Source organism: Adiantum capillus-veneris, chromosome 14, assembly GCF_014529385.1.
Source record: "Adiantum capillus-veneris isolate H3 chromosome 14, ASM1452938v2, whole genome shotgun sequence".
In the NCBI taxonomy this organism is placed as follows: domain Eukaryota; kingdom Viridiplantae; phylum Streptophyta; class Polypodiopsida; order Polypodiales; family Pteridaceae; genus Adiantum; species Adiantum capillus-veneris.
The window spans coordinates 30,091,833-30,105,810 of record NC_140944.1 but is presented as its reverse complement, the minus strand read 5'-3'; the positions used below and the strand labels follow the sequence as shown (position 1 = coordinate 30,105,810).

The 13,978-nt window shown below is 40.4% G+C and overlaps 1 protein-coding gene and 1 pseudogene across 1 annotated transcript; both read left to right on the top strand.

Moving 5' to 3' along the window:
• The first annotated feature begins 1,269 nt into the window (after positions 1–1,269).
• LOC147442155 (uncharacterized) lies at positions 1,270–1,874 on the top strand. Its single transcript, XM_086529337.1, has one exon. It carries the CDS (start codon positions 1,270–1,272, stop codon positions 1,861–1,863), a length of 594 nt encoding a protein of 197 aa, XP_086385463.1. The 3' UTR covers positions 1,864–1,874.
• A 973-nt stretch (positions 1,875–2,847) lies between these two features.
• Positions 2,848–13,978, top strand: part of LOC147442154 (uncharacterized) — a 70,164-nt pseudogene continuing 59,033 nt past the window's right edge.

The following is a 13,978-nucleotide window of genomic DNA, read 5'->3' as shown; positions in this document are numbered from 1 at the left end:
CGTGACTAAATGGCATGGGGTCTTGAATGAAGACCCCACCATTGGGAAAACAAAACTTTAAGTAATAACAACATTTAAGCGTGCAAAGCACTATGTTCTAGAGCACAAGAGGGGGAGGTGGGGACTCGGCTATGGGATGCAGTACCAAACGGGTTTTGCTTCTTGAGGAGCTCATCAATGGTAGTAGTAGGGAAATTGAAACACGACTTTGAACACAGACGGACGTTGTGATAGCCCAATGAGCTAATCGTGTGCGCATGTTCATTTCGTTGAAATGGATGCATGTTCACACTTACTTAAACTTGTCTGAGTTTATACCTCGGATGTCCGAGTTTACAAAATATGTTCGAGTTTGATTTTTAAACATCTAATGCCATCATGTGCATCTTCTTTTGTGCATGGAGTTCTCCTCCGTGGATCCCACTTCGGGGTCTTTATTCAAGACCCCGTGTTCTTTAGTCCTAAGGATCTTTGAAGGTTTCCACCTTGAACACCTTCCATTACTAATTTAAAACACACACACACACACATGACTCCCATGACCCATCATCCTTTCAATCCCTTTAAGTTTCACTTACGTTGGTGCAACTGAGTTGTGTCGACCTAAGATAGTGGTACTAGCATCAATGTGGAATTGTGAGGATTCATGAAGAAGTGATGGAGCAAATACTAGATGCACTTTGCAGCAAGTTGGATTGTGATGTGTATGCCAGATGTGACACTTTACAGGTCACGCAATGATTTTGGTCCTCTCATGATCGAGATGTTTGTAGGTAAATAAAGTATAGTCACCGTTTACTCTATGGCTTGTTTTTTGGCTTGTTATTCGGATCTCTTTTGGAGATCCAATCCAAACCAGAGCTTGAATGTGGCCATCTATTATGGTTGCATTGGGATTCGGAGCAGCCAATGTTTGTTGCAGTCGCCATTATCGGCAAGTATCAAAGCATCCGGGGATTTAATTCTTGTGGGTCAATTATGTGTACTTAAAGCCATGGAGGCCTTGGTTCCAAAGCATGGTCTCAGGTTATGGTAAGGGATGAGAAGCTATACACGGAGGATCGACCGAGGGTTGCCTCTCGTGGGAAGGTGGCCCAAGTCGCAAGATAGGTTTAAAAAAAAAAAAGATGGCCATGCTTTAAAAGAAAAAACGAGGGGGGCTGCAGTTTGCATGGGGAAGGTGCCACCTGTTGAAAAGGTGAAGGCCGTCTGCAATGGATGAGCATAGAGGGAAAGAAGTAATGCCAACAAGGTGGCGGGCTGCAGTGGATGGGGAAAGGAGAGCCACCTGGTGGCTTGCATGCGAAAAGAAGTGCAAGAGGATGCACCATCAGAAGTAAAGGGAGGGGGTGTAGTGCAGGTGGAGGCTGGAGTGGGGGGTCACGAAGGCAACCAAAAGGGGGGGCTAGTAGTCGAGGAGGAGATGGCAAGGGGATGCAGTTGAAAGGGCTGCTGGAGGGCAGCGCAATAGGAGGAGGTACACCTTTTGGGAGGCAAGGAAGGGCTACCAGTTGTAGTAAGGGGTGGCCGCCAGAGAGTAGCAAGAAGGGAGACAGAGCAGGTGACGGGGTCATTTGTTGTGGCCATGACCACGCCGGGAGAAGAAGGAAAGCCGCCAAGGGCTGGTTTTTGGAAGGCGGGAAGGAGCTGCAGGCTAGGGTGGCGCAGCTGAGAGGGGGCGAGTTGGCTTGTGAGAGGGCGCCAGGGCAAGAACGGGCACTGCAGAGGAGCCGGCCAAGTTGGACACCAGGTGATGGGCTGGCTGAGAGCAGAGAAGGGGAGGTGGCGCTAGCCGTATGGGAAGCATGGCATGCTAGGAAAGAGGAGGCGCTGAAGCCAGGGGCTGAGGGCCACAGTTCATGAAGAAAGAGATGCCGCCAAGGACAAGTGGCCGGGCTCAAGCGAAAAGGGGATTTTGGACATGAGTAGAAGAGAAGGACCACCGGCAACACTGCTGTGAGAAATCTTGGAAAGAGATCGCCAGTGAGGAGAGGATCAAACTGCCTGAAGCATTTTGTTATGACGTCGGCAATTATCGAAGTCGCCATCCTTGTATTGATCGGGTTGATGTGATGCATAGTTGGTTGCGTTGGTTTTTGTCGAGTTCTCTGTCAATATTTTTTGCCTCGGGTTCTTTGCTGTATGCCTGTGGTAGCTGTGGCTCCGGGATTGTGTGTCTGTGAGCAGAGAGAGAGGTAGAGATATTGTGCGGACAGCTTGTATGAGTGGTCGAGGCGTGTGTCACCTCCCTGTGTGAGTGCATTTACAGTTTGAGGAGTTGTATGCATCCGTTGGTGTCGGTTATGATGGTTTGTTGGTGGGTTTATTGCTGAAGTGCTCATGTGTGACTGTGGGTAGTCCTGATTGTTCATAGGCGAGTCCATGGTGCGAAGGTTGGCTGATAGTGTGCGTGTGTACGTGATTCTGTGTGGCTTGGGGTGCAGGATATTTGATGGGCTATAGAGGCAGCTAAATTGTGTGTCGGGTGTTGTTCCATTTCCCCCATCCCATTAGTGGTGCCCCCAATGAGGAGCTACTGATTGCTCCTTGGTGAAGCCGAAGACGGTGTCGCGGTTTGAAGAGCAGGGTCTAACAAGAATGGCATGGTCGGGTTTTTTGACTTTTACAGGTGCTAAAGATGCTGAGGTTTGGCTGCAAGACTACGGCCTATTTCTGTTGGAGAGCGGATTGTCAAGAGAAGAGGGAGTGGCCCAAGCTTTCTCGCTCCTGGTTCGTGGAAAAGCAAAGGTATGATACGAGGGCTTGCAGGCTGAAGAAAATCTGGATTGGAGCACATTGGAAGCGGCATTCCGAAGCCGATATGTGTCCAACACGCAGTGGGGTGAAGTGAAGCAGATGATGGACAACCTAAATCAAAGCCTTGACAATGATTTCCAAGCATTCGTGTGGGAGTTTGAGGCCATATGGAGCAAGTTAGTTAAGGCAACTGCTTTAGAGAACGTAGATTTTTTGAAGTTGACCAAGTTTGTAGACTGCTTGCATGTAAAAGTGCGAGATAAAGTCAAGATAGATGGACCATGCACATACGAGGAGGCAGTAGCCTATGCACAGAGCAGGACGAAGAAGCTTTTAAAGAAGCAACAGGCAAAGCAGGTTCTGGCGAGTCCATTGGTGCCAAAGCCAATTACAAGGGAAGAGCTTCAGGTAATCCAACCCTTTGTTGATGCACATGTGGTAGCAGTGGATAGGCGTGATGACAACGTAGAGATGATACCGTATGGGCCGGGTTAAGGAAAATCCGATACGTGTGAATTTTTCCAAACACTTTTTTTAGATATTCTATGTGGTCTTTGTGCAACAGTGAATGCACACACAAATCATCCATATAGATTTCTAAAAATATTTGCAAGTACTCTCTGAAATCATGATTCATAAGTCTTTGAAAGGTGGTAGGTGCATTTGTCAACCCAAAAGGCATCACACGATATGCAAAAATCCCCCACTCACTAGCAAAGGCTATTTTGTGTTGATCTTCTGGTTTAATAGCCAATTGGTTTTATAATGTGAAAACCCATTCAAGAAGCTATAAGCTCGCTTACCCACTACTCGTTTCAAGATGTGATGAGCAATAGGAAGAGGATAATTGTTGTGGATGGTAGCTGGGTTCAAATTTTTGAGCTTTATGCACACTCTCAACTTGCCATTATTCTTGGGTACCACCACTCTTGGGGATACCAATTCTATGTGCTTAGTTTCATAAACGAACTCCACTTCCTTTAAGTTATCAATCTCTTCTTTGATCTTCTTATCAAAGGTTTCGTTCTAAGTAGAAGGGTGTTGCCTGCTTGGTTTAACATCAGCCTTTAAATGGATTGTGTGCTAAAAAATGGTGAGATCAACCCCCTATAAGACTAGGAAAACACATCCTTATACTCTTTAAGAATCTTAATCAATAATTCCTCATCAGAAGATAGATTCAATAGCAATATAAGCATGCTTGGGCTCTTCCCCTGGCTCCACTAGATCTATCCTTTAGCATCCTTATGTCCAACATAAGATTTTTGCCATTCAGTCTTCTCTCTAAATTGCTAATCAACAATGATCTTGCGATCCTAAATAGTGTACTTTTCGTAATGGGATGGTACACCCAATCCGTAGTTTTTGACTCTCCTCCATTTTTATTTTCACTTTCCATCTCCATCTTCCACACCTCTTTCAAAGTTCGTTTTAGCTCACAATATTTCTTTTTTTGCTTAACTTTTGTCCATCGAGTATTGCTAGCAAAAACAACTTTCTTAGATACTTCCTTGGGAAGTCTCATTGTTTGCCGTTTTTTTTTTTAGAATTACTCGATTGGGGTGGCATTGAGAGTTTTCTAGTCACTTTGTCTTTTATGCAATCATGAGCTACTGCGAACGTCAAGTATGAATATTTCCTATCGATACACAATATTGCCTTTACCCCCCCTTTTTGTCCGTTTGTTCTTGTCATTTGGGTTTGGGAAATTGTAGAGTTTCTCAAACTTCATTTCTAGCTCACTTTCATGACACACTAATTTTTCATCATCTTTACAAAAGTCAAGATTTTCCTTAGTGTCTAAGGTGTGATAGTAAAACTCGTTACTACCTGGCTCCTTGTTCTAGTCTAGGATATTGTTCGTGTACTTTCCAAGGTAAGATCTCAAATAGAAATCTTGTCTTGGATACACAAATACTACACTTTATTCTCTAATCCTTGTGTCATTTCATCATCCCTGATCCTTTCCTCATTGTCTTGTCTTGGGGTCACACTTATCATGCAAAATGGAAACATGTGTAGGCCATTCTCATCACAAATCTTGGTAGGTGTGATCTCATTGATGCCCACATCTAAGGTGGCCAAAATTTGATTCCACTCCAAGGGTTACATTCTTTCTTTGGAAAAAGGTTCAGATATATAGTCTCAAAATCTTTGAATGGTCTATCCTGCATGTGGTCATCTTTTACAAGACTCTCATAATCCAAAGCTCCACACATCTATAGATGAGATTTAGAATTCAAATACATGGGTACTTCCAATTTTGTAGTTATAGCCAAATCAAATTCTTCTATAGAAGTTCTCCATATGTATTTGTAGTTATGGTCTCTTAAATTGGTGTGTGTGGTGGTATCCATGTGGCATAAGTAGATATAATCATAGACCCAATTTTGAACCATTTTTATTTGGTGCATGAATGGCATTCATAGAATAACATCATAGTTATTCTCAAGACCAAAATCGACAACTACAAGTGCTTGTTAATACTCAATTCCACAAGAGGTCATCACCTCCTACTCCAATACTCCCTTAGACTTTGCAGTATAGCTATTGACTAACTACAATTTTATATGTGTTCATCTAAGGGGCAAGTATTTTCCCATTTCTCCCAAATCACTTTAGTGGCAATGGCAAACCCTGCACCACTATCTAGAATAGCAATGGTTTCTATTCATTGGTACTCTATGGGCATGTGGTGTTCTGCTCTTCACCTTCACAATAATCACCAACTTTGTTTATGGGAACTAGTTTCACATCCTTTTTGGGTTGGATCCAATCCTCCATTTCTCAACCTAGGTCTTTAACGGGGTTTTTGATTCCTATTTTCTCAAGAAATTTCCCGACACCCCTCCACATTTGAGGTGTTGACTACTATTAGCATACATCTCACTGATGCTGACATGAATTCCTGCAAACCAAGATAATCTATGACTAGTTTATGAGCTTTTCTTAGAGATAGCAAGACCATAACAACATAAGGTCCTACGTACGGATGCAACTCCTTAGGGGCTTCTTCTCTACTATCCTTTGATATCTATCTGTTTTGATCACCATACATGGATTGCATATTGAGTTACATCATGTCCTTCTCAAGATTAACTTCTGCCACATGTGTTGATTCCCACGACTAGTTTCCGCCTCTAACTTTCCTAACTACATCCCAAGGTTCTTCAGGAAAATTGCCTTTGACCTTAGGAATGGTAGGAGTCATATGATAAATAGAGTCATACATTGTGTTTTCTACCACTTGATCTTTGAACCCGTTTTGGCATGTTTCTGCATGTTTCCTCTCTTGAGGATTTTGCAACTCCATTTCCCTCCTTTTGTCACGTCGCTCCATTGGTGTTTCTTGACAGCTTCCATCTGCAACTAAAATTTCATGACTCTAGTCTCATTCTCTCTCTTCTTTTCCCTCATTTGGTTCTTTAGGATCTACAGGTGATTGAGGTATTATCCTAGCTTGGACATGCATAGCTAGTGGAGGTTCCATAAGGACTTTAAAAATCGCAATAAACTTTTTGCACATCTCCAACCTAAGATTTTCCCATTCTGCATTAGGATAAGTCATCCATGTCTATTCCATTGTTTATTTGTTGTCTAGTTTGGCTTTATATACCTTCCAAATTTTTTTCAATGGATTGAATTTCTTGTCGAATAGGATTGAACCTCCTGAGATAACCTCTTTTGGCTTTGCTTTGCTTTGCTTTTGTTCAGCCTCAGGTATTTCCTTTAGCATGGCACTAGAAGAGGCTGTTTTGGTTTCTATGATTGCCTTGAGCTTGCGATAGCTCATCCATAGCAGCCTTTAACTTCTTATGGTATAGGGATCTAACTCTATCCCTCGTGGCCTTCCTTATAGATTTTACACTAACACATTTGAGTTGCTACCACCTTTCTCGCTTCTTGCTTTCTGTTTTGCTTGCACTCTTGTTACCGCTTTCAATGATACTTTTATTTTTAGTCCGATCCACTTGAAGTAAATAATTTTTTCCAACACATCCGATGGTCTCTCAATGTATTGTTTTTCAAGTTGGAGTTTCATTCTTATTTTTTTGAGAGCTAGTCTTCCGCATTTTTCTCATATCTCATTTGTGGCAATGGACACTCTAGCACTGCTATCAAGTATAGCAATCATTTTTACTCCGTTGTGCTCCATTGGCAAGGTGGTATTCCCTTCTTGCTCTTCATTGTAATCAACCAACTTTTTCATAGGTACTAGTTTTGCCTTTGGCTTACCTTTTGTCACTTTACCCATTTGTTCATCAAAGGGAATTGTTGGAAGAGGAATTTTCAATCCATCTTCTCTAAATTTTTGTCCACTTATCCCCATAGATGCGATCTAATCTGCATAGCTTAGAGAGAGTTATTGTGCATTATATAGTAGTTGATATTAGTTTGTGTAGGCTGTTAGTATCCATAAGCTTTCGGATTGGTTTCCACTGAGAAAGAACTACCTTAACCTTGGATTATGTTTCATACTCTCCTATTAAATATGGCAAAGTCTTCAACATTTTAGGTTAACTCTCCCCAAATGATTCTATCCCTGCATCATCGTATAGAGATTGCATGTCTCTTGGGTAAAAGTCATTATCCATGTTAATTTTAGTGATAGGTACACACTTAAAAGTTGCACTACCATCCTTTTTGTTTCTGGTCATTTTCCATAAGTTTTGTTTCCATAGCTCTTCCACTTCACAAATTGGCATCATTACATGTGACTTAAAGTCATCCATTATATTAGCCACTATCCTATTTTCCAATAATGGTGTTTCTGTTTCAAGCTTCCTTTGATTGTCCGTTTTGTTTCCTTTGTGAATAATTTATCTATTTCCTTTATGGATTAACATTTTTGGTATAGAGATTTTTTGTTTTTTGACTCCATTAGAGCTTGAGATGTCTCTATGAGCCTTTTGCACATTTTCAGTCTCTATTTCTCAATCTCAGGATGCACATACTCCAACCATCTCTATTCCAATGTCTAGTTGGTTTTCATCCTGGCCTCATAAGCTTGTAATAGAGCCTCTAAAGGTTCTATAACTTTATCTTAGGCTCCATTTCTCAATCTCGCGATGCAGATATGTCAACCATCTCTATTCCAATGTTTGGTTGGTTTTCAGTCTGGCCAGATAAGCTTATAATAGAGCCTCTAAAGGTTCTATAACTTTATCTACTTGGACTAAACCTCCCAATGATATCCTTGATGAAACCACTTCTTCCCTTTTTTCCTTGTTTTTGTTTTCATGTTTTAGTTGCTTCCTAGCTTGTTGCAGCACGGTCTCTAAAGAAATTTTCTCCTTTAGCCTCTTTGCTTTTGTTTTGTCTTATTTGGATTTCCAATATTTTCTTTGAATCCTTACCGACGATAAGCTCTCAAATTTTGTTTGAATAGGAATTTTTTGTTTGTCCTCGATAAGTGTGTTTCTAGCAGATCCTTGAGCTTGAGCTCTTGTCACTGCATTTGTTGGAATTATAGGCTCAATTTTTGATCCACTTGAACATGGAAAAATTCCAATGATGTTCATCATCACTTTCCCCTTGTTGTCAAATTTATAGGGACAATTTGGAAGAACATAATCGATTGCACATCCATCACATAATCCAAAAATCTTTTTATATTCGTCCTTGTGTGGACAAAACCTTGCTCAATGATCACCTCCACATACATAGCATTGACCTACTAGTTGGGATGATTGTGGAACCCCCATTGGTGTCCTGACCTAGGCAGATAGCATCTAGGTTTGTAATTTTGGTTTGCTACAAACATGCGTGTGTTTTCATCCATTCTATAATGATTTTTAGTCAATTTCATGATGTATGATGGCTTTGCAACATCATCTATAAGTACCCAAGAAAGATGACCTTTGTCAATGCAAACATTACTCTCAGGCTCTCTCTCCTAAGTTTCAACTAGTTCTTTGTAAGATGAAGTTGGTGGTTGCACTCTCTTATTTGCAGAAGTTATTACATGATATGTATATGTAACATTTGCTCGATTCTCCTAAGGTGGAGGAAGTTGTTAGACCAACATTGGTTGAGTCTTGTCTCAGCCTTGTGCTACGTTATTCAGGCCTATTTGGTATATTGATGGTGGTGGCAAAGGTTTCACCCCCAGAGGTCCTTATGGCCTTTCCCTCACATAGACCCTGCTATCAAAGCACTTACTTGTTTCATGGTTAGTTCATTTTTTTCTCAATTGCATACCAATTCAAGACATGTTGTGCCTTCACTGATACTGGTCTACACTGTGTACTAGACCATGGAGTGGGATGATCCTCTTCATATGTGTCATATCTCCTCATTGGTTTTTGTTGTACATTCAAGTTTGGTCTACTTCCTTGACTCATTTTCTTGGTCACTTCGTCAACCAATTGATCACGTTAGGATAGGATGGGGTCTATCTGGACCTCTTTATTTACCATGAGATTATGGAGGTAATTAATATTTTGACAAATAGATGCATGTCATGTGTTCAAGAATGGTGGGTGTGTAAGAGAGGAGTAAGAGAGGTCAAAGACGGCACTTTCCCCCTCAAAAAGGAGGTGAACAACTTTATGGTCTTTTTTGCCTTCCATAACTCCTACATATGATCTTTGATTTGAGTAGAGATTATACATTTGGAATCTACATGCCAATATTTTTTCATAAATATGTTACATGATATACTTTTTCCCGCTAGATTTTAAATTTTACTTTGGGGGAGAAATTTGAATTCAGATAAACTAGCCTTTTTTTTTCTGAATCAAAAGTTGTCCTTTGATTTCTTCCTTAATACTAAAGGTTTGATTCCCATAAACTACCAAATATAGAGGCCCTACTAGACTCCATTATCTTCCTAATGATGCTCAACACAGAAGTAATTTGAACACCCCGCTTTGTTGTGGATTCATTCATCATAGAAGAGACACTACTAGTTTCATTATTCGCATCTTCTGTCACCTCTCCGTAAGCCTTACAATTGTCAACTAGATACAAGTTTCTCTACTAACTTGCTCAAACATGTGCATGCTTTCAAGTGCACGTCCTTCTTGAGGGTCTCATTCCTCAAGCCCTCTATGAAGAGAACTAATAGCCTCTCATATTGTAACTCTCTCACAGGATATCTCTCTATGTAGTATATAAAGCAAAGAAAATATTTCTTCACTTTGTCATTCTTCTTTTTCTTGAAAGCGTTGATTTGGGACACTGTATTGTGCTTGATTGTCCTTTTTTGAGAATTTCTTTGAAATTTTGTGTAGAAGTTGCTATATGTTTGGAAAATCTCTACTATTCAAAAGTTGGAACCATGTCAATGCTATTATTTCCAATGTCAACCCAAATCCTTCATACTGAGTGTGAAAATTTGCCACATATTCAATTCTCAAAACTTGTTTGGACATATGGATCTCTTGACCCATTGTACTTCTTGGAAACACATTTAGCTACCCATGATGGTTGCATTTGTCATGTTTTGGCAACCATTCTCACAACTACAGGTTCTCTTGCTAAGACATCTCTAGCCTCGTAAGCCCTAGTAGGCACTCAAATTGGAGTTCATTCTATGGTCCTCTCCTCAGGACGCACATCTCTTGTCTCAGACAAGATATTTGAAACTCTTATCATATAGATCATGCTGGGAGCTTCATTGACTACCCCATATGTGGTCATTTGAACCCTTAAGTCCAAGTATCCCATTAGCCTAAGCACTAAAAACTATGATTGGCTCATTGAGTCTGCAATTATTCATCTCTATAGACTTAGTCTTCCCATCTCAGTCTGGTCTCTAATACAGTAGGTTTGAATGTGCTAGGAGTGAAAAAACATTGATGGAGTGGGCCTCCAAAGTATGTATATCTCTCAAGTTCTCTTTGGTCTATTGTCGACTACTTTCATCTACTTTCATCCATACTTATCAAGCATGATTATGTGGGTGTCTCTGCCTTTTGTGTATGTAAAAACATAAAACCTCTTGTGCTCTAAAAACTCTTCTATGTAGGGCTCGTCGCATTTGTAATAGTGCATTTGTTTGCCATTATTGTAGGCAAAACCGTATCACATAACATATCTATGGAAAGAGCTCCACGTGTAGATTACAAATCTTTAATATTTGCTCCAGTCAAAGATCATACGTAGAAGTTATGGAAGGCCAAAAGTCATAAAGTTGTTCACCCCCTTTTTGGGGGGAAGTGCATCCTTTGACCACTCTTACACCTCTCTTATACACCCACCATTTTTGCACACATGGCATGCATCTATTTGTCAAAATGTTTATCACCTCCATAATCTCATGGAAAATAAAGAGGCCCTCTCGGACCACATCCTCTTCCTAATGGAAGGGTTTATTAAAATATATTTTTTCTCACATTTCCACATATAGAAGGGTACCATGAAATGGAGTTGAAGAAGAATTTACAAGTTGAATTGGAAAAGGGTGATGATGTTATTTGTAAAAAATCACAAATAAGGAGTTTTAAAATAATCCTTGAATGCAGATATACAAAAATTATACAAAGCAAACCCCAAGGCCAATGTCTATGCTACCTTTAAATTGGAGCAATTTGAATCGATAATCATCCATTCTTGAGACCAAGGGAGAGTATGGGGATGAAGCACAACATTCTCATGTGCCTCCCCTCTCCACAACTCATGACACTTTTTAAAGGGCCCTGATATAACACAAGCATGGAGAGAAGGCGAGGTGCTACTCAAGAGGACAATAGTGAATAGGCACTCATGTAGGGTAACTGCATTGGTAGTAGCCAAGTAGGGTGACTGTGAAGGAGAAAAACAGCCCAATAAACTTTGCAAATTGGTAAGACCAATATTAACAACAAGAAAGGATGGCAAAAACAATGCACATGCATGGGCATGAAGATCTGGTGAGCCTAGTTATTGGGGCCATGGCACAACAAGGATGGCAAAAACAATGCACATGCATGGATATGCATGGGCCCCTCATGGAGACGATGCCATGATCATCACAACAAAAGCTACACACTGAGCTGATGCTGATGACAAAGCCTGAGAGAAGGTGGCATAAGGTGGCGACTATATCTATAGGACTATGCTTTTAGGGTTTTATCAAAAGAAATTACACTACAATGTTTTTTAGGCCTCTACATGGTGCAGTGATGTAAAACCAAGACCATCTAAGCACATACCTGAGATGCTTGTTCAACTAGTTCCATGATGCTCAACAATCAGGAACACACTCACACTTCTCTCTTTCACAAACATACGCCAACGCAAACAAGGCTAAGTGAGGGGCCAGAGAAAACCTCACCTCTATATATAGCAGGGTCTCATGGTTGAGGCAACTGGTTTGTACAGGGAGGCCAATCCCCGAAGAACTAGTCATTTGGTAGGTGTGCAACTCCAAGCAACGACATTCACAAAACGGCTACCATGGGTAATCCCAGTAGAATCCCGTATGATGAAAAAGACACGAGGGGTAGGAGTATGCTTAGCCAATCAAGCTTTCCAACACAGGATAGTCAAATTTATGCAATAGGGGAAGAGGGAAGGGAGGCAGTAATGGATGTGAATGCACCTTGTAATGTTCAAACCATTTTTAAGTGCCACATATAGTAATTTGAGGCTTGTCACGCTCCAGTAATGGTGCCTTCCCATAAGGGATAAGGCCTTTAAGCAACCATTAAGTGGGGAAGGTCTCTCTTGGCCTCCTATACATCGCCAAAATGAGGGCCAACTCTGGGTGCATTTTGTTTTTGAATCACCAAACTTATGTAGTAGCTTTGTATCTTTTAATTCCAAAAGAGTATTGGAAAAACCTCCTATGGAGTTTGCACAACTTGAAAATTAGAATTTATAAAGAGAAGGAGTCCACTTTTTGTCTTTTTTCCACTAGTGGAAAAAACCTTTTATAGATTTGGCACAACTTAAAAGAATGGATTCAATAAAGAGGAGGATTCCACTTTTTTTATTTTTCCCACTAGTGAAAATATCCTCTCGCTTCATTGAATTTTCTTACAAGAAAATACTTTTCTCTAACAAAAGTATACCTCTAACTTACTTGTCATATGGTAAGGACTTATAAGGAGTGTAAGAACTTGTAAGGAAGGATATGTGTCATGTAAGAAAAAACATGTGAATTATTTGTTGGTAAAAAATTTGATCCCTATTTTGATGTTGTATATTAAGCTAAGTTAAGAATGGGGAAAGGGATCTCGATTTATGGAGAAAGGGTGAAACTTGGAAACGTGGGATACATGTAGTTGATAATAACACTTACCTTAGGGGAATGCATCAATGGTTGTGCTTGGTCATGCCTAGGAAAAAGCATTGATGACCTTGAACGAAGGGTGAATTAGAGAAAATCCCACCAGTTTGCCCTGGAAGGTCAAGTTGAGATTAAATTGATGAGATCAAAATGAAAGGTTGATTCGGTAAGAAAATAATTCTTTGGGTTAAGGGATTTGTGTAAGAAAAGTGGAATTTTATTACCCCCATTGAGCTGACATCGTAGAGCAAGAGGAGTTTTTTTTGGGTGTTGGTCTCAAGTGGGAGGGATGTCAGGAATCACGGTATAGCCATTTGAAGAAGGCACATCTGATGGTCCCTAGCATGGTCCTCACATTGATGCTTTGTATGCTTGTAAGTTTGTTGAGTTTTGTTTGGGATCTAGGTGAATATTAGTAGGTGATGCAAGGGTGTGGGAAATCCACCTAGATAAAGGCTCAGATGATGATTATTAATAAGAGTAATGTATATATGCTTGGTGTATGCTACTTAGTAGGTATTTTTCTAGGTTTGACAGTATTTTTTTCAATAATCTTGTCTATGGTTGAGCATAAATGCTCAACTTGGGGGTGGGCAATGATGATACTATTGGGGTTATATTTAAGTTTACACTCTAATGTGACCAATTTCTAAATCCAAGCACACATGGGATGCACCTATATGTGCATGGATACACTCTCCTACATACAAGTCCCTAGCCTCACACATGCTACTTACGCTATGCACACATGCTACACATTGTAACCCACATTCAAATTTCCATCTACCATATATATCCCTCTCACCTCTATTACCACCTTTCATCTTGAGCATATAAAGACACTATGCAAGCTTGTATTTCTCTCTCTTAATTCTCTAAATAATCAAGAAAGTTTCCATTTCACTTTATTGCGTACACTCTATCTAATCTAGTTATTCTCTACTTCTATGGTTCCTACACAATGATTTATCCACAATAGCTCTTGCATATGGTATTAGATCTAGC

What these genes read in the sequence shown, in the direction of transcription:
- LOC147442155 (XM_086529337.1), top strand. Translation starts at nt 1,270, where the DNA reads ATGGGGAAAGGAGAGCCACCTGGTGGCTTGCATGCGAAAAGAAGTGCA.